The 18,764-nt window shown below is 42.6% G+C and overlaps 6 protein-coding genes across 6 annotated transcripts; 4 read left to right on the top strand and 2 right to left on the bottom strand. All coding sequences in view use genetic code 12, as the record gives it.

The window, feature by feature from the left end:
• Positions 1 to 141: 141 nt before the first annotated feature.
• PAM17 (Pam17p) lies at positions 142 to 711 on the top strand (the record flags this gene model as incomplete). Its single annotated transcript, XM_025483235.1, has 1 exon — positions 142 to 711. The coding sequence occupies one exon, from the start codon at positions 142 to 144 to the stop codon at positions 709 to 711; it is 570 nt and encodes a 189-aa protein (XP_025337448.1).
• Positions 712 to 1,691: 980 nt separating this feature from the next.
• On the top strand, positions 1,692 to 4,739 carry KGD1 (alpha-ketoglutarate dehydrogenase; the record flags this gene model as incomplete). Its single annotated transcript, XM_025483234.1, has 1 exon — positions 1,692 to 4,739. The coding sequence occupies one exon, from the start codon at positions 1,692 to 1,694 to the stop codon at positions 4,737 to 4,739; it is 3,048 nt and encodes a 1,015-aa protein (XP_025337447.1).
• Positions 4,740 to 7,014: 2,275 nt separating this feature from the next.
• On the bottom strand, positions 7,015 to 7,899 carry AYR1 (acylglycerone-phosphate reductase; the record flags this gene model as incomplete). Its single annotated transcript, XM_025483233.1, has 1 exon — positions 7,015 to 7,899. One exon carries the CDS (start codon positions 7,897 to 7,899, stop codon positions 7,015 to 7,017), a length of 885 nt encoding a protein of 294 aa, XP_025337446.1.
• A 1,058-nt stretch (positions 7,900 to 8,957) lies between these two features.
• CXQ87_004798 (uncharacterized protein) lies at positions 8,958 to 9,932 on the top strand (the record flags this gene model as incomplete). The annotated part of the gene is made up of 1 exon (XM_025483232.1): positions 8,958 to 9,932. The coding sequence occupies one exon, from the start codon at positions 8,958 to 8,960 to the stop codon at positions 9,930 to 9,932; it is 975 nt and encodes a 324-aa protein (XP_025337445.1).
• Positions 9,933 to 13,290: 3,358 nt separating this feature from the next.
• Positions 13,291 to 16,555, top strand: CXQ87_004797 (uncharacterized protein; the record flags this gene model as incomplete). Its single annotated transcript, XM_025483231.1, has 4 exons — positions 13,291 to 13,755; positions 13,800 to 14,351; positions 14,894 to 15,370; positions 16,301 to 16,555. 4 exons carry the CDS (start codon positions 13,291 to 13,293, stop codon positions 16,553 to 16,555), a joined length of 1,749 nt encoding a protein of 582 aa, XP_025337444.1.
• Positions 16,556 to 17,885: 1,330 nt separating this feature from the next.
• On the bottom strand, positions 17,886 to 18,698 carry CXQ87_004796 (uncharacterized protein; the record flags this gene model as incomplete). Its single annotated transcript, XM_025483230.1, has 1 exon — positions 17,886 to 18,698. One exon carries the CDS (start codon positions 18,696 to 18,698, stop codon positions 17,886 to 17,888), a length of 813 nt encoding a protein of 270 aa, XP_025337443.1.
• Between the last annotated feature and the right edge of the window lie 66 nt (positions 18,699 to 18,764).

The raw sequence follows: 18,764 nt of genomic DNA, 5'->3' as shown, positions 1-18,764 counted from the left end.
GACTTCTATTTCGAAATGTACCATATTAGCATCGACGGTAATCTGATTCATGAACAAAGCGAAAACAGTGTGTTCACGTGATTTACTTTGATCTGGTGAGAATGAAACTTCACGAACTAAGCTCACGAAGTGAAGAACACTATGCTAGCACGGAAAAGTATCCTCACACTTGGCTACAAAGGGTCTACATCTTTGAAGGCTTCGGCCAACATCATGAAATTTCAGCAGATTAGACAGTTGTCAGCATCAGTCAAACCAGAGATGAACTGGGTCGAGTTTTTCCGTTTAAGAAAACAAAATAAAATGTTGAATACAGCAGCATCGATTTGTACTGCTGGATTGACTGCATTTGGAACGCTCGAGTATTTGGGAAACATTGAAATTGATATCGAAAAGCCAATCTTTGGTATTGACCCATTCATGATATTGGGTGGAGCAGTTGTCCTTAGTGGTGCCGTGGGGTACTTGTTTGGCCCTTTCATTGGGACTCCGTTGTTCAATTTGACTCGCAGTGCTATCTTGCCTCTGTTTAAGAACAAAGAAGAGCAGTTCTTACGCAGAATCAAACGCTACCGAGTAGATCCATCTTCGCAGTCCTTCTCCAACCCTGTTCCAGATTACTACGGTGAAAGGATTTATTCCTTGAAAACCTACAAGCAATGGCTCAGGGATTGCAATGCCTACAAGAGAAAAGCGAAGGAATTCATCTAAATCCGCGTTTTGAGACGGCATTATCAGACAACCCTCTGGCACACCGAAGTGTTATCTGAGCACCTTGTATAAAATGATTCAATGTTTTTTTTTTTTTTCCTTTTTTTTTTTTATTTTCTTTTTTCACGACAAGAAAGTGATATCAATCAATTGTTTACCTGCAAAGGTTTTTGTAGAGAAGCATCATGAACCAAGTTTGTATGATGGCTTGAATAGACAAAAGTTTGACTCCTGGAGCCAGATATTTTACAAAGACAAAAGTCAAAGCCTAGAAGTATAACGGATCCAGAGTTAAGAAAGGCTGTGGCAACCATGGCCGTTTGACTGCGATATTTGGTGGAGTCACCCAATGCCTTGTAGAGGACAAACGATCGCCCCTCACCCTATTGAAGTCCATGGAGTCCGAGATTCCGAATTTCAATCCCCGCGACACTGTATTCGGTGAACTCCGTATTGATTCACGCGAAGTTGTCTTGGCCTAGATTAAAGAACTCCATACCAAATAAATGTAGGTGCTCTGAGAAGTCAAACGTTTGATTTCAGTGGCCGTGGCACCTCATACCTGAGTTTCCGGTCTGCTGTATATGTTCAGCCTGTATATAATTAAAACACAAGACATCCGTACCTCGCGGCAAAACTCCGGGTTGTCCAATCAGAACGCACCCTAAATTTGTTATAGACCCAAGTAGCAATAACTAACTTCAGAATTTCCTTGTTTCCTGTCACAACGATGAAAGAATTCTATTTTTGGCTTGATTTCTTTCGTTGTACTTAAAAACATGAAACTTTTACTATCCCGGAGAAGCCGGAACAACCGAACTGCAAGTGACAAAATGGCCACAGAGTGCAGCACAGTAAATCCCTTTATATAGGGCGCTCATTCTTTTTTACCGGTTAGCAAAAAGTGCCCAATCAACCCCTGGGTTTTCTTAACTCTTTCTGAACCACATAATACAACCTTCAGTATTTAGCTGTCTGCCATGCTTAGAGCTTTCAGACATTTAAATTACGCTCGAGGCAGTTATGCCCACGCTTTCAAAGCTCAGGCTCAAGCCCATGCCAGGAGCAGTGTTCGTGCCTCTGGTGCTATTGCCATTGGGTCTGTTCGGAGCTTGGCCACCGACACCTTTGCACTTTCGAACAATTCCAACTACATTGAGGAGATGTATGAAGCCTGGCGTCAAGACCCTAAGTCTGTCCATGTTTCGTGGGACGCTTACTTCAAAAATTTGGATGCTGGTGTTTCGCCATCTGCTGCTTTCTCGGCTCCGCCCACTTTGATTCCTACCCCAGCTGGCGGTGCAGGTGTTGGTTTCAATCCAGGTGCTGGTGGACATAGCGAGGATGTCGTCACTCATTTGAAGGTACAACTTCTAGTTCGTGCATATCAAGTTCGTGGTCACCAGAAAGCCAGAATTGACCCTTTGGGCATTTCCTATGGTGATCAGCTGGATGTACCTAAGGAGTTGACTTTGGAACATTATGGATTCACTGAGAGCGACATGGACAAGTCTATCACTCTTGGTCCTGGAATCTTACCGCGTTTCGTCGAAAATGGTAAGAAATCGTTGACATTGCGTGAGATCGTCGATGCTTGTGAGCGCTTGTATTGTTCATCATATGGTGTCGAGTATATTCATATACCATCCAAGGAGCAGTGTGACTGGTTGAGGGAAAGAATAGAGATCCCTCAACCTTTCAAATACTCCTCCGATGAGAAGAGGCAAATTTTGGATCGTTTAATTTGGTCGTGCTCTTTCGAGTCTTTCTTGGCGACGAAGTTTCCTAACGACAAAAGATTTGGTCTTGAAGGTGCGGAAGCCGTTGTTCCAGGAATGAAAGCCATGATTGATACCTCTGTTGAACACGGAATTGAAGACATTGTAATCGGAATGCCGCATAGAGGAAGATTAAACATGTTGTCGAACGTTGTTAGAAAGCCAAATGAATCGATCTTCTTCGAATTCACTGGTTCGAAAGAGTTTGACGAGGGATCGGGCGACGTCAAATACCACTTGGGTATGAATTACAAAAGACCTACAACTTCCGGTAAACATGTGAACTTATCCCTTGTGGCAAATCCCTCGCATTTAGAAGCCGAGGATGGTGTTGTTTTGGGTAAAACTAGAGCCATTCAGGAATACAAGACCGATACAGGTGAATTCAAGAAAGCCATGGGTGTCTTGTTGCATGGTGACGCCGCATTTTCCGCTCAGGGTGTTGTCTATGAGACTATGGGCTTTGCAAATTTGCCAGCATACTCTACAGGTGGTACTATTCACATCATCATAAACAATCAGATTGGTTTCACCACTGATCCACGTTTTGCAAGATCTACCTTGTACCCCTCGGATATCGCCAAGTCTATCAATGCTCCTATTTTCCATGTCAACGCAGACGATATTGAAGCTCTTACTTTTGTGTTCAATTTGGCAGCTGACTGGAGAGCAACCTTCCACTCTGATGTGATCATCGATGTCGTTGGTTACAGAAAGCACGGTCATAATGAAACCGATCAGCCTTCTTTCACTCAACCATTGATGTATAAGAAGATTGCGGAGAAGAGGTCTGTGCTCGACTACTACGTCGACAAATTAATTTCCGAGGGCACATTTACGAAAGAAGACATCGATGAGCATAAGAAGTGGGTTTGGAATCTCTTGGACGAGTCTTTCGGTAAGTCCAAGGAGTATCAGCCAACGTCGAGAGAATGGTTAACAACTCCGTGGGAGGATTTCAAATCTCCAAAAGAATTGGCCACAGAGATCTTGCCTCATTTACCAACTGCTGTTGATGCTGAAACATTAAAGAGTATTGGAAAACATATTTCGGAGACCCCTAAGGGATTCGAGGTCCACAGAAACTTGAAGCGTATTCTCAACACGAGAAAGAAGACTGTTGAAACTGGTGAGGGAATTGACTGGGCCACCGGCGAAGCTTTGGCCTTCGGTTCCCTTTGTCTCGAGGGCTACCATGTCAGAGTTTCTGGCCAAGACGTTGAGAGAGGTACATTTTCACAGCGTCATTCCGTTTTGCACGATCAGGAGTCGGAGAAGGTTTACACTCCACTCAATACCTTATCCGAAGAGCAAGGTCCCTTCGTGATCTCTAACTCCTCTTTATCGGAGTACGGAGTGATGAGTTTCGAATACGGTTACTCGCTTTTCTCCCCTGATGCCCTCGTTCAGTGGGAAGCTCAATTTGGTGATTTTGCTAACACGGCGCAGGTTGTGGTTGATCAATTTATTTCGGGAGCGGAATCTAAATGGAAGCAAAGATCAGGATTAGTCTTGTCTTTACCTCATGGTTACGATGGACAGGGTCCCGAGCACTCTTCAGGAAGGATTGAAAGATATTTGCAGATGTGTAATGAGGACCAACGTTACTTCCCTTCAGAAGACAAATTGGAGAGACAGCATCAGGATTGTAACATGCAAGTTGCTTACCCTACAACCCCAGCTAACCTCTTCCATTTGTTGAGACGCCAGATGCATAGACAATTTAGAAAGCCTTTGGTCTTGTTTTTCTCAAAACAGTTGTTGAGACATCCCTTGGCAAAGTCTGAATTAACGGAGTTTACTGGAGACTCACACTTCGAATGGATCATCGATGACCGTGAGTTGGGTAAAAGCATTCACGACAGAGATGGCATTGAACGCATAGTACTCTGCTCGGGTCAAGTGTACACCGCTTTGCATAAGAAGCGTGCCTCTCTTGAGGACAAGAGTACGGCCATAATCAAAATTGAGCAATTGCATCCATTCCCCTTTGCGCAATTGCGTGATACTTTGAACAAATATCCAAATGTTCAGGATTTGGTCTTTTGCCAAGAGGAGCCTTTGAACATGGGATCCTACTCCTATGTTGCACCTCGTATGGTTACCACGTTAGAAAACACCGAGAAGCATGCGGGATTTGTGATGCGCTACGCAGGAAGAGATCCTTCAGCTTCCATCGCTGCCGGTTCCAAGGCGATGCACAACGCCGAGGAGGAGGCCTTTTTGAAAGAAGTTTTTCAGGAATCTTGAGGAGCTCTTCAATAAATTGTGACTTTGGTAAACAGCTGTAGATTTTTTTTTTTTTTTTTTTTTTTTTTTTTTTTTTTTTTTTTTTGATTGTATTACAGATACGGTATATTGCTTTCACGCGAACTGGAGACTTGACTTATCGCTTTTACTGGGGTATGCCTTCTTATTTGTGGTATAGAGACCAAAAGCCATTAAAGCTTGGGGATGTCAACAGATACACTATTCATTATACTACCAATGATCAATCTCTAACTGAGATATATCTAAGGGTCAAAAATTTGGAGAAAACACCACTTCGAGCAATACATCTTTTGAATGGCCCCTTCATTCTCTACGCTCATGTCGTCCCAATTAGATACCACCATAGAAGTGAGTTTGTTCCCGAAGACTCTAGAAGAAATTCTGAAGTTGTGTTTAAAAATGCCATTAAACCTGGACAGACTTTCAACGTGAAATTGTATTTGAATGGAAACAGTTTAGAAACGACGCATGCAGATGGAAAAAAAACTTATTCCTGGTCCTGCGATATTATTTCCCAGATAATTCTAAACAGAAAGGCGTCTGTGCTCTACGATTTCATGATTGGCGATGACTTGTTCAGTATGCGAAGGCTTAATCGCTCTGTCATCACTTCTTTGACAAAAGGGGACTTCACTGGGACCTCTAGTGAAACACCAAATGAGGACAATTCTTGTGACAACTTTGGAGTATCTACAAACCCCGATCTTCAAGTAGTCAGCAGTCATACAGACGATCTATGGACTCAGGTACCCAAGACGCCGAGCTCGCCAATTCACCTTGTTGTTATAACTCATGGTGTCTTCTCTAACTTAACTGCCGATATGCTTTATTTGAGGGACCAACTATCGACACTAGATGAAAATGTAGTAGTTACAGGCTACAGAGGAAATGCAGGAAGGACGGAGAAGGGAATTCACAAGCTCGGTGTGGGGGTATCATTCTTCGTCACGAGCCTCATTGATGAGTTTAGTGCCAAACTGTTGGAGATAAGTAAAATCAGTTTTGTTGCCCACTCACTCGGTGGGCCCGTTCAACTCTACGCCTTGAAGCACATCTTGCAGGTTAAAGGTGAAGATTACTTTAAATCGAGAAATATTCTGTTGGAACATTTCGTTTGTATAGCTAGTCCAATGCTTGGAGTATTGAGTGAAATGAGTTTTTGGATTTCTTGGTTTTTAGATCTCGGCACCTTGGGAAAAACAGGTCGAGACCTAACATTACTGAAAAAATTACCGCTGTTTGTGAATACTAACTCAAAGAGCGAAAAGTTCAAGCCAGTTTTGGAGTCTTTGCCTGATGCACTTGTTCAGACCCTTCTCAAACAATTCAAGCTGAGAACTGTCTATGCTAATGCATTCAACGATGGGATCGTTCCCCTAAGAACAAGTTCCCTCTTATACCTAGACTGGGCCGCAATGGGTGATGTTTCACAGTTGAAAAAACACCCCGAATATATGCGGAAAAGTTCCATAGATGATGACCAGAGTCAGGCGACTGTGGAGACAAACGCACTGGGTCATGACGTTGGCGCAGTACCGTATGGAACATCAACCCTAAATCCAAACGCCTCAAGTCAAACCTCTCATAATGATACAGAGCTTTCAAAATCACGGACTTTTAACAACGATCAGACTCAGGGTCTTGATCCATTTCATCGGAAGCGAATATCGAGAAAGACCGTCTTATATTCAAAAATTTCGGCGAAAGGCACCGACACATCGCTCGATGATGATCTTGATGACGATCTGGAAAGCGACGAGGAAAAATCTGTGCAATACAACATACCCCGAAGGCTTCTGCTGTTGAGTCCGCTCTCAGTACCATGATCTGTCCAGTACCGTCGCAAAAATTCATTTTGAGACCTCAAGATCGCACCCTGGTAATATTCCATGATCGATTCTACCATTTCAATAATATACCCGAAGATTCATCGCCTAGTGTGGGTCCATTCAAACGTTTGTTTAGATCGAAAGAGTGGAAACTTGAAAAACAGGTGAAGATCGCACAGAAATACCACGCAGATGGTATCAATTGGAGAAAGGTTCTAGTTTATTTACCTCCCGACGCTCATAACAATATAGTCGTTAGACGAAGGTTCGCCAATGGCTACGGTTGGGGGGTTATAGATCACCTCAAGGATCAAATATTCGAGGATCTGCGACTAATTGCGAAAATGTGATTTATCATATCATTGCTTTGACTTATATACTAGAACACTTCAAGTGAAAGTTATAGGTCACCTTTAATTCATTCATTACTCAATCTTTTCCTTTGAATACTTCTCTTTCAAAAAGTTGAAGATCCCCACAAAGCGAAACTTCCGGATAAGAGCTCTCTCGACAATGAACCTAGGGCACCAACACAATAAATAACCCAAGAACGTTGACATGTGCCCTCTGTAAATATTGAGTCTTCCATCGCATGTCGCATGCTCAAAGTCATTGACAACCTTCTTTGCGTAAACGTCTGGTTCCATTGGCTTATTCTTCACAGCCATTGCTCTTCTTTCTTCCAACGACTCATGGATACCGGGCACATTGTATATGGATGATTCTGGTAGAGGCCTGATATCCTGAATGGCGGTCTTGACCCCTCCAGTGACAATATTTATGACCTTCACATCAAAAGGTTTCAATTCGAGTCTCAAAACGGCAGCAAATTGGTGAATAGCACTTTTGGTGGACGAGTAAATGGAAGAAAAGGGGAAGGGTATCAAGCCACTGACGGAGCCAGTGAAGCCAACAGTCCCTTTCGCATTGATTAAAAGCGGTGCTAGCTCCCTTGTCAAGCGAATCGGGCCAAATACATTAACTTCGAAGCATTGTCTAAACTGCTCGTCGGTTACGTCTATGGCGGGAAATGTACAAGATTGGCCAGCATTATTGAATAATACATCTAAATAACCATCGGTCTCTCTCATCATAAACTGTTTGCCCTTTATGACGCTATCTATGTCAGACACATCCATCTTGAAAGTTGTGACACCCTGGCGCTCAAGCTCCACCATAGGTTCGAGTCTCCGGGCGCAAGCGAATGTGCGATAGCCCCGTCTTTGAAATTCAAGAGCAGTGGAGAAGCCAATGCCAGACAGAGCGCCTGTTACAAGCGCAGTCTTTTGGCGCGTAATCTGGTCAGTCATGTCGAGCTTAATCAAGAATTGTGTAGCTAAAATATACCAGAGTATATTTTCCCCCGCGCGTCCTTGTGATCTTTATCTCCGGCATACCAGAGTATATTTTCCCCGCGCGTTGTGATCTTTATCTCCGGCACCCCTTCGCACGGCCCAGCCATCATATGAGTCTTTCCCGAACTATCATTGACTCACAGCGCCTTCATCAAATTCGAAAACAAAAGCTCGACCAATTATTCTGTGGCTCACGATCACGATAGCTCTACACCCCGAGTTTGAACATCAATGCGCCGTGACTAGTTTACTTGGGATTTGATCCTATTTCCTCCATGATTTTCTCCTTGTTAAAATAATGCATGAATTTCGTCATTTTGGCTCCCTCGTCTTTCTCAATGTGAAGCACAGGCACGTCGTAGCAGTATAAATCGAAAGCCTCTGAATTTTCTGGGTCGAGTATGTTGATCACTTTTAAGCTAACATTTTTTGTCGCATTTGCTTCTATAGCATCATGCAAAATCGTAGCGGCATTTTTGCAAAGTTGACATCCGTCTTTAGTGAAAAACGTTAATCTGAATCGCCTTGCCTGGTGGAGCGTAGAACACCATCTACGTACGATGAATCTAGATGCGATCATAAGATAAAAAACTGTGTTAGTGGAATCTGAGTATAAACACCATTAGATTGTGAAATATCTTACTTTCCTGTATATTGAATGACTGTCACCCAATAACGACCTCCGATGTCGAGAAGAAGGAAACAATTTATGACTTCAATTAAACAATACTTTGGTTAGGCTTTTTGCGTAATTTTAGTAATTCGAAAAAATTCACCTACGGTCGGCAGAAAACGTCAAATTCATATTAGTCCCTGCATATACTTCATATGAATGGGCTAGAATCCATTTATGGATGCCAATGCGGTTTATACCTTTCCTTCTCCTTGCTGTCGGAGCTGCCTCCAATGTGTTACAGGTGTCCGATACAACGTTCAATGAAATTGTTTTGTCATCTGGTGTGACAACTTTGGTTGACTTTTACGCCACTTGGTGTAGGCATTGTAAAACTTTGATGCCAGTAATCGAGGAATTGGCCGATGAATTTTCGGAAAGTGTCAATATCCAAATTGTCAAAATCGACGGTGACGGTGATGGGAAACGTATGCGTAAAAAGTATAAAGTTGGAGGGTACCCCACGCTATTGCTTTTTACTGACTCACTGGCTCACCCCATTACTTATAACGGTCTGCGAGACCAGAAGTCATTGAGTAACTTCATCAAGCTCGCTTCTAAAGTTGAAAACAAAAAATATGTGGAAGACAGTGAACAGTCCCAATCATCTGTGATTTATTTAAGCGAAGGAGATCTTGATTCGCTAGAAAACATATCATCAAACAAAAAGCTTGTCTTGGTTCAGCACAAGCAATTGCTGTCAGACTTCCTACTGAGTTCATGGAACCAAGCTGCCCAAGTCTTCAGAAATAATGCTAATGGTGTAAAGTTTGTTGAACTTCATATTACCGATCCAAGTGTACTTAGTCTGAGTTTCGATGTCTCAGATTTACCAGTGATAATTGAAGTCGAGTCTGATTCTTTTGAAAATTCATCATGTGTGCAGCAAGTGACGAAAGATAACATTATGAGCCTCGTCGAACGAATCTTTAGCATTTCAGACAATGGAGATGTTCTCTCTGATAGAAATGCTGGAAGGCTTTTTTTTGTAGACAAGCGGATCAGGTTTGAGAATACCGAAGATGGTGAAAATCTCCTCAGAGATATTGTCGTGATGCTTGACTGCGATAGTACCGAGGCTAAGGCTTTGTTTGATAAATACAATGTGGAACATGGTGCTGATTTATCGATGCTTCCGTATTATCAAAAAATTGTGGCAAAAATCCTTGCGAAAGAGGAATCATGGTTGAAATCTGAGTCAAATCGCTTGCAACTGATGATTGGAAGCTTGGACATGATGACGAAAAGTGACGCTCACTACGCCATGAAGAGAGCCAACATTTTAAAGGCAAGTATAGCAGGAAGAAGATTATAAAAATTCTATAATATCCAAAAGAATATCTTATTACCAGTCAATAGGCTGAAACTTCTGTATCTGTCTCACCTTATCGGGCCAAACTCTGCCATCATTCACGACACACTCATCTATTATTGGTATGACGTTGCTGGGCTTACATCTCGCTAGCCAGATGTTTTTCCCTGATTTCTTGATATAGATAATAACATTAGCAGCGTACTTATGGCCTCCAATATGGTTCACGTAAGACACGGGAACCCCACCCCTTCTCTCATCGCCAAAATCCCTGTAGAGACCAATCTCTCTTAGATAAAGATCCATCTCTTTCTTCATGATAGGAGCTGTCACGCCACATTTTTTGTCTCGGGTTTTATGAGAGCAAAGAAATATATAAGCTGAGCTCGCATCAGCTACCACTTTGACATTAGGAATCGAGGTCTGCAATGACGCAGGAATCTCTTCTGAATGATTAGTTCGGCACTCAACAAGTCGAGGCACTACCTCATTCAAAACTTGCGTCGTATCTTCAGCCTTTATGTTTTTTATCCAAACAAAAAAAGGTAAGAGGAGTAAGTCGCCCCTTTCTCCGTCCATATACTCTATATCCGACTCGAGCTTGAGGGATGAAAGTGAGCTCACAGTCACCTTCACTTTGTTCAGGTCGCCCAAATCTACCGAAGACTGTGAGGCCCATTCTTCGACGCTAATCGCAAAGCGACCCGAGCCTTGTATAGCGTCATGCGGCCAATCAGATTTGTTGGTGGGTATGACTATGTGGAGACCATATGGCTTAGTTGTACCCCATAAGTCATCACTTGAAGCCTCGGACAAATTGATGGATGAGGGATACTTAGTGGTGCAAGAATCGCATTCTTGGTCACAACTAGAAATCTCGAAACCTAGATCTTGAATATCTCTGTTATGATCCGATGATCTTTTATAGAAGTCGAATAATCCCATGCTTTACGGGAAAAGTTCTATTGTGTTGACGTTATTTCCAGATGGCCTCGCTCTCGTGCGGCACACGGACTCGTGAGCCGCACACATACAACCAACATCCCGTTGGACTCACAATAAGGTCTATAGAACTTTGAAATACGACCTTCAAACTATGAAGCATGGCAAGATGGCTTAAATGAAATCATCCAGGCCTCTTTAAAAACACTTTAAATTCTTCATGGTACTTGTAGCGCATAGGTACTCGCTCAGACTAGTTCCAGTTTTGAATTCAAGAGCGGTTGTGTTTCGAAAGGCCGATTGACTGACATATTCACCGGACATGTGGTCGAAGCTCATTTCCCGCACAGCGAAGTGGTAACTGACTGTCCTTATTCCCCTCAAAAACACTTGTACTATTTCACCATGCTCTACATTGCAGGTTACTTTGTTTGCTAGATCATTCGAACCACCCAAACTTACTTTGGCCGTCAATTCCAAAGCTGGTAAAATAAGGGTGGGTGAAAGCCCAAAAGTTAAAGTCGAGGAAACCGACTGTTGAAATCCAAGCAGCAATGCTACTGATCCTCCTTCGCCAGCAAGCTCTCCGTGGCAGTTTGAAATGGGCATTAGGTCTGATTGATGATCAACAATATCGGCAAATACTTTGAACTCCAACAAGTCAGTTACTTTGAAATCGTGTGATTCAGTCTGACCATCGGTACTGAGGACTCCAGGATTATCTAATGAATTGGGATTTGCTTTCACTAAGAAGGAGTTATCGGAATAAAGGTGAAAAACAGTAGTGTCATTGATGGCGAGCAAAGTATTTCGATTGTTTTTTAGGCTTTCAAGCAGTTCCGCTTGTATAATCTGACACTGATTAATAGAATCTCCCCTATAGCCATCGTCAGGATGCGGCGAAAGGGAAATTGTGTTTGCAATAGAGCAGAATGAAAGACATAGCCAGACATGAGAAATGAGCTTTGCGAATGACATTGCTTCTAAGATTTCGTCCCTACCCGTGAATGAGGAAGCAGTACTTGATTTAAATAACTCAGATATGGTTGCTTTATGAGTAAAGATTGTATATGCTTCTAGGACCTACGCTAAGAAAGCATTGAGTGATCATTTTGTTTGCTGGAATTTTATTATCTTCTAAAATTTCCTTTTGTATTCGCTTTTTTCTTCTCTAACTATCAATTCAATCCTCGTGTAGTGAACAGAATCGGAAAGAAAAAAATGGATATTTCTTTAGAAAAATTGTCATCGTTTCCTTCTTGTTTTCCTTCATCCACAGACCCTCTTGAGGAAGCTGGAAGGCTACGGTGTACCGGTGATATCAACACGCTTATTGTCCCAGGCGCCGACAAAAAACCAGATTATATTTTAATTAAGCCCGAGTGTATCATAGATAACCCAAGCAGGACGACTCTAAAAAAAAAAAAAAAAAAAAAAAAAAAAAAGAGTTCGATTGTCTCGGTTAAAAAAAAAAAAACTGTCTCAATTCCACGTCAGCAAGGAAATTATTATCACGCGCATACATACGAAATCATCGCAAAAGGTCCTCAGGCAAGTTCTGGCGCGTGTCATCAATCCGAGTTGCCCATTTTAACAAGATAACATCTTTTTTTGGCCGGGTGTTATGATTCTGCTAGAAACGTTACCCGCCAATGACGCTCAAGCCCGAAAAGTACTTTCGAAAGTGCCCGAGTCACCGAGCCGAAAGAACGATAATCCTTTGACCCCAACTTCAAGGTCCCTTCGTGGAGCACCATCAGATGTTTCGGAGGCTGGTACTGGAGATACGGTTCCAAGCTCTATAGCTGATGAGGCTCTTCCCCAGACAGATTCGTTCCACACCCTAACTAACAAATCCCTCAATGACCATAATACTACTCTAGATACTGGAGTGGCACCGCACACAGAGAAAAGAACGTCAAAACCTATTGAAAATGAAAATGTGGATCCAAAGGCAGTAATAATTCGTGCAATTGGCCCTCTGGATGACTTGAATCGTTCAGCGCCCTTTTTCAATTCCGAGCAACTGGATCAGAATAGATCAGGACTACAAAACTCTAGAATCAGTCCACTTAGAAGGCATACGTCACCACAGACTCATAGGGATGCTGGATCTATTGTGGAACGACAAGTTGGGGGCCCTTCGAATGCCAAAATCCCGCCAAATACTGATCATCAGAATACGCTGGATCAGAGCTATATTCGCGTGTCAGCAAGAGCAAATTCCACAGCCGACATTCCAAGACTTCGAACTGCCAATAAGGACTTTTTCGATGACGAAATAACTAGAATGAGGAATTCTATCATTGTTAAACGTAATATAAAAAAGAGGCAACAATTGGGCCATACAGAAGATGAAAATGTGTTTTTGGGCAACAGAATTAGTGAGGGGCATGAAAATTTCGTGATGGCGTATAATATGTTAACTGGTATCCGTGTCGCTGTATCGCGATGCTCGGGGATGATGAAAAAGATCCATGATGAAGATTTCAAAAGTACAAAGAAATTGACCTTTAACATGGATGGTAATGAATTAACGCCATCCTCGAAATATGACTTCAAGTTCAAGGACTATTGCCCAGAAGTATTTCGTGATTTGAGATCTCTTTTTGGCGTAGATCCAGCCGACTACCTTATATCAATCACAGGTAAGTACATTCTTTCTGAGCTTGGATCGCCTGGAAAAAGCGGCTCTTTTTTCTATTATTCGAGAGACTTCAGATTTATCATCAAAACCATACATCATTCGGAACACAAGCAGTTGCGCAGGATTTTGAAGGACTATTATCATCATGTGAAAAGCAACCCCAATACGCTCATATCGCAATTCTATGGGCTACATCGTCTCAAGGTCAGAGGTAGTATTAAAAAAGTTCATTTCATCGTCATGAATAACCTATTTCCCCTCATAGAGACATACACACAAAGTACGATTTGAAGGGCTCCACATGGGGTAGATATACCAAGATTCCACTTGACAAAGAGGGTCTTCTCGATTCCTCGCACACGACTTTGAAGGATCTTAATTGGCTTGAGCAAAAGGAGAAAATTATGTTTGGCCCAAAGAAACGCCGAATATTTTTAGAGCAGCTTCGTGCAGATGTCCAGTTCTTGAAAAATATCAATGCCATGGATTACTCTTTGCTTCTTGGAATCCACGATGTCCAAAAAGGAAATTCTACAACTATCACCAACCTTTCGGTTTTTGACCCAAAATCTAACAGCAAGAATGATTTAATCAAGACTAATCCGAGAGACATTGATCGCGAAGCTGACCTACCTGCCCGAAACTTCCCTGGACGGTCCAAATATATTTTCTACGGACACGATGGCGGGATACGGGGAACAAATGAGGAGAATGAGCCCACGAGAGTCATTTACTATCTAGGCATCATCGACTGCTTAACTCATTACTCCATCAGAAAGAAACTCGAAACTTTATTTAGATCTGTTGGTCAAAACCGGAGTACGATCTCCGCTGTTCCCGCAAAAGAATACGGTGATCGGTTTTTTCAATTTATTCAGAAAAGCGTCTCAAACTTAAAAAGCAAAGAGGCCTAAATTAAGTCGCCGAATGTATAATGAAAATGGTAGCTTCAGTCAATCAGTGTAAAGCGCGAACTTGAACTTAGTGGCAGACAAGTCCGCGAACAACAGTATTCAACAACATGTTGCGCAAGCTGGTCGCTCAATTGTTAACGACATGTCGGGCACTTGGATTTCATTCATTATCCCCTTTGACGGGCTCTACACGTATTGCGGGAGAAACATCATCTAAAAGAGTCGAGCCTTATGTGGAGAGATTACCCAGTATCAAAACGAGCGACGATATACTGGTGAATATCCTTGGAAATCCTCCTTCCATGGCAACCATTGCAATTCCACCATCTATACCAATCAACATTCGAAAAAATTCTTTGGTGATGGTCCAAGGGAATTTACCTCGGTTAAGATCGAAAGTAAGAGCATTGTTTCCTTTTAAATCCTTTTTGTTTGATGGGAGAGTCCAACTCTATGAAGAGATCACGTCAACGGAGCCTACATCACTTATTGTGTCTGCGCAAACATGCAGCATGTTTCAAAGGTATGTCGGAAAGTCTAGTCAAAGGTCATTTGCTTCATTGGAATTAAATGGTGTAACAGACTGGGCTATTTTACAGAAGGATGCTCTACAAGTTTATGGAGGACCCTCTTTAGTCGTCGGTAAGCACAAGACTCCCAAGAACATTTCCAGAGCTTTTGCTAGAACGCTGGGTCTTTCCGGAAGACCTCGCACTGGATTGTCGACTCTTGGGAGTCGTGGTTTCACATTCATTGGCGGAAGAGGTGTCGCTGCCTTGGCAGGACACGGACAAGTTTTCGCCATTAAAGTGAAGGAAAACGAAGAAATTCTCATAAACAAACACAACCTTTTGTCGATTTCAGTCAATGGGCCTCATGATTTAGAAAATTGCGTTGTGGGAAGACAGGATTCTCAACCCTCAATTACAGTGCAAAAGGTAAAGAGGCCAAGTATGCTGCCAATTCGTAGCTTCAAGGACTTGACAACAAATCTAAGGTCCATTTCGGAATTTATTTCATCAATTTGGCAATTGGTTCGAATGAAAAGCAAGGATCTTATTTTGGGAAACTCAAATTTCGTCAATATCTGGGGACCAAGAACTATCTTGTTGCAGTCAGAGGCGTCGGGGTTTTACCGTAATCTCAAAAGAGAAACCCTGATAGTCAGCGCTTCTCGCACACCCGATCATACACCCGAAGAAACACTAGAACTGAAGGACTATTTGAATATTGTCACCTGCAGGCCTGAATCCAAGCCCACAATCGAAAGCAGGCTGTCTTTTACACAGTTGTAGATTAAATACATGACGCATAAATATTACTCATTACGTAGCTCTCTATATTTTTCTTTCTCTGGTAAAATGTTTAACGGCTGGAGCTCTCCGTGCTGCTGCCCTCCGTGCTAATCGGTGTGGAGCTATCCTTACCACTGTAGGGGCGAGGATCTAAATGAACAGAATCCTCCCCCTAGTATACAATTCGATCTGCCTCGGATTCGGAAGTGGGAATTTTCTATCCAAACCTGACGATATCTCGGGAGCTTCAATCTCTTCCGTTTGTTCCGACTCCGTTTTCTTCTTTTTGACTCGCTAGACTCTGTGTTGGATGACAGCTCTGCAGCCGCAGCAGCGGCTCCTATATTTGTAAATTTTGAACCCTCACGCTCCAGTGGACTCATTTGAGCCAACTCAAGATCATGCTTCTTCATATTAGCAGTACTTAACTTCTGTACCGGAAGGTACTTGAGATGAGGAGGGTGAGATGTTTCCACAGGTGTCGGTGATTTACTGTCTTCCGAGTCTTTCATGTCTTGCTCTGGAATAGCGCTAGGTTTATGCTTAAAACTCCCTTTACTCAATCCACTTGAGTCATCGGATCCAGAGCCGTCGTCGGTGTTTTTCCCGCTACCACTGTCAGTTGAACTTGATATTCCGGACGAGCTTTTTTCGTCAAGTGAGGCTCCCACAGATGTTGACGCGGTTTGGGACTTAGATTTGAGAGACAAGTCTGTCGAAGAGCCAGACGTCTCCGAATTGTTGAAAGCATTTAACTCACTGTCTAATTTAGGTAACTTTGAGCTACTAACCATAGACTGTGGATGGTCTGAAGCTGTGCCATTGTGATTCAACACAGCAACCTCGTGATTTGGATGCTTGCCATCTAGCACGGATTCGGCATTCCTCGAGAAACCTAGTTTGTCTGGCGATGTCGGATAAGATCGTGGATGTATAAGACGGTAAGGGAGTGACTGGTGACTGTGTATGTATGGGGGCGTTGCAGCAACTCGCATTTTGGTCCGGTCGGGGATACCACTTCCCGTGTCCATTACTCAGTGTGGACAACTCGGTTTTTGAAGCATCTCCATCATTACTCGTCACGTTCGTCGTAGTCAAGTTCTGGGCATTTGTATTCTCCGGATTCGCCGAATACTTCGAAAGCACTCTATTGACAGCGACAAATAAGTCCGACCATTCGAAGACTTTGAGTCCCTTCTCAATATTTCTTGGACGAGGATTTTCCATTGACATCAAACTTGAGAATAGTCTGCGGCTTTCATTCGATGACTTAGTGACAGTATACGGCTTGAGAAACTGTAAATTTCGACGAACACGACTTTTTTCTTCGATAGAAAAGTGTTCCCCAACAAGAAACTCGAGTACTAAGATAACATCAACAGATGTAACAACGCAAATGTCCTTTTCTTTCCATTTGATGCATGATATAACTAAAGAATCGTCACTTGATGAATATGAGAATGGCGATACGGGCTCGGCCAGTATCTTGAAAGTTGCGTATGACTCCCGATGCACAGAGAGGCGTACAAGTCGTCTTTCCTCTTGCTCTTCTTCCTTGCACCAGTTCAGTTGCATTTGAGTAACCTCTGAACCAACGTCAAGCAGTATCGGAGTGTTAACTATGTCGAGATGCTGACGGATAAATTCAGAGGGAAGAGTGCTCGTCCTTATCAAATTTGGGCATGTGAGTTTCGGTAACTTATCCATCTTTCTAAAGGTTCTTTCAGTAGGGATGCTGAATCGATTGGAAAATCTTTGAATAAAGCCAGAACTACTTGAGTTCAAGAGCAGGTCGGAGTTATATATGTCTCAAAAATATCAGCAAGAATATTAAAAGCAAAAATGCAATATGTCTCAGTTTGCTAGAACTAGACATGCGCCTTATATAAAAGGTGTGGCAAGTGTGAGGTAACTAGCCCCTTATAATTGCTTGCGGCTAGTAAAAAATTTTCCTGTTGCTTCGCCACATCTTGTGGCGGGCCGCTCTGTATACGTCATTCCGGTATTCAATTATACTTGCTGCCGCGCGAGCTCTTAGCTGTGAGAAATTTGATGCAGAGCGACTTGTCTCACAAGTCGCGATTTCTGACTGGTTCGACGGTATTCCCTAATGGTTGTTCTAGATCAATTAGCCACAGAGGCCGTCGTGCAAGGCATCTCAATAGGTCAAGAGATCAACGACCACATTCACAACGCTGACGAGTACCTCGATGCATACTAGGACAATTACAATGAACTCGAGATTTTCTTCCTGCGAATGGCCTAGTTGCTCTTTCAACATCTGTAGTAGATCTGATATAACCTCCAATCTTTGTTCGAGCAATTCCACCCTTTGATTGATTTCGAGATATCCTCTAGTCGCCTGGTAAATTGGCTCTAGATGCGGCTCTGCCCACATGAGTTCTGGAGAGTCGAGAACTGAGCCATGCAAGTTTATATTAATGCGTAATATGAAAAGTTCCCCGATAGATTTCATAATCTCGTCTCGGGTCATCTCGACCTTTCCAGTGTGCGCGATTTGTTGTGGAATATCTTGGGTATCCTCTATGGTATTGTCGACGAGTTCCTCAAATAACGAGATTTTAACTGATTGTGCCAAGGCATGAGATATAGATAATTTGAGCATGTAGTTGGCATCATCACGGAGAGTTATGAAATCATTGTAGATCCGTGGTTGGTAGGACGTAGTAATATAGTAGTTAAACTCTTCTACTTGAACATCCTCGGAGGAGAGCTTTTCACTTTCAAAGCGAGCCAAATCTTCCAAGAAGGCGATCTCTTCTTTTCGCGTGTAGCACCACATAATCACGACGCCATATTCGAAGATGAAAATATCATTCCTTTTACCAAATTCAATTTCGCCACCATCATCAGCTAAGCGAATCATTTTTTTCCCTCCATCTTCTGAATCATTTCTCCAGTCTTTATATGTAAATGGAGTGTATAAGCATTCGTCGAAGAGTTTCGGCATGGTGTTATGAATTCTTTTTCTATCTTTAAGCCATCGAAGTAAATCCTTCATTTTGTAGGACCCAGA

Source organism: Candidozyma duobushaemuli (assembly GCF_002926085.2).
Source record: "Candidozyma duobushaemuli strain B09383 chromosome Unknown F_B09383, whole genome shotgun sequence".
NCBI lineage: Eukaryota > Fungi > Ascomycota > Pichiomycetes > Serinales > Metschnikowiaceae > Candidozyma > Candidozyma duobushaemuli.
Note: the sequence above shows the minus strand (reverse complement) of the source record. Positions and strands in the feature narration are given on the sequence as shown.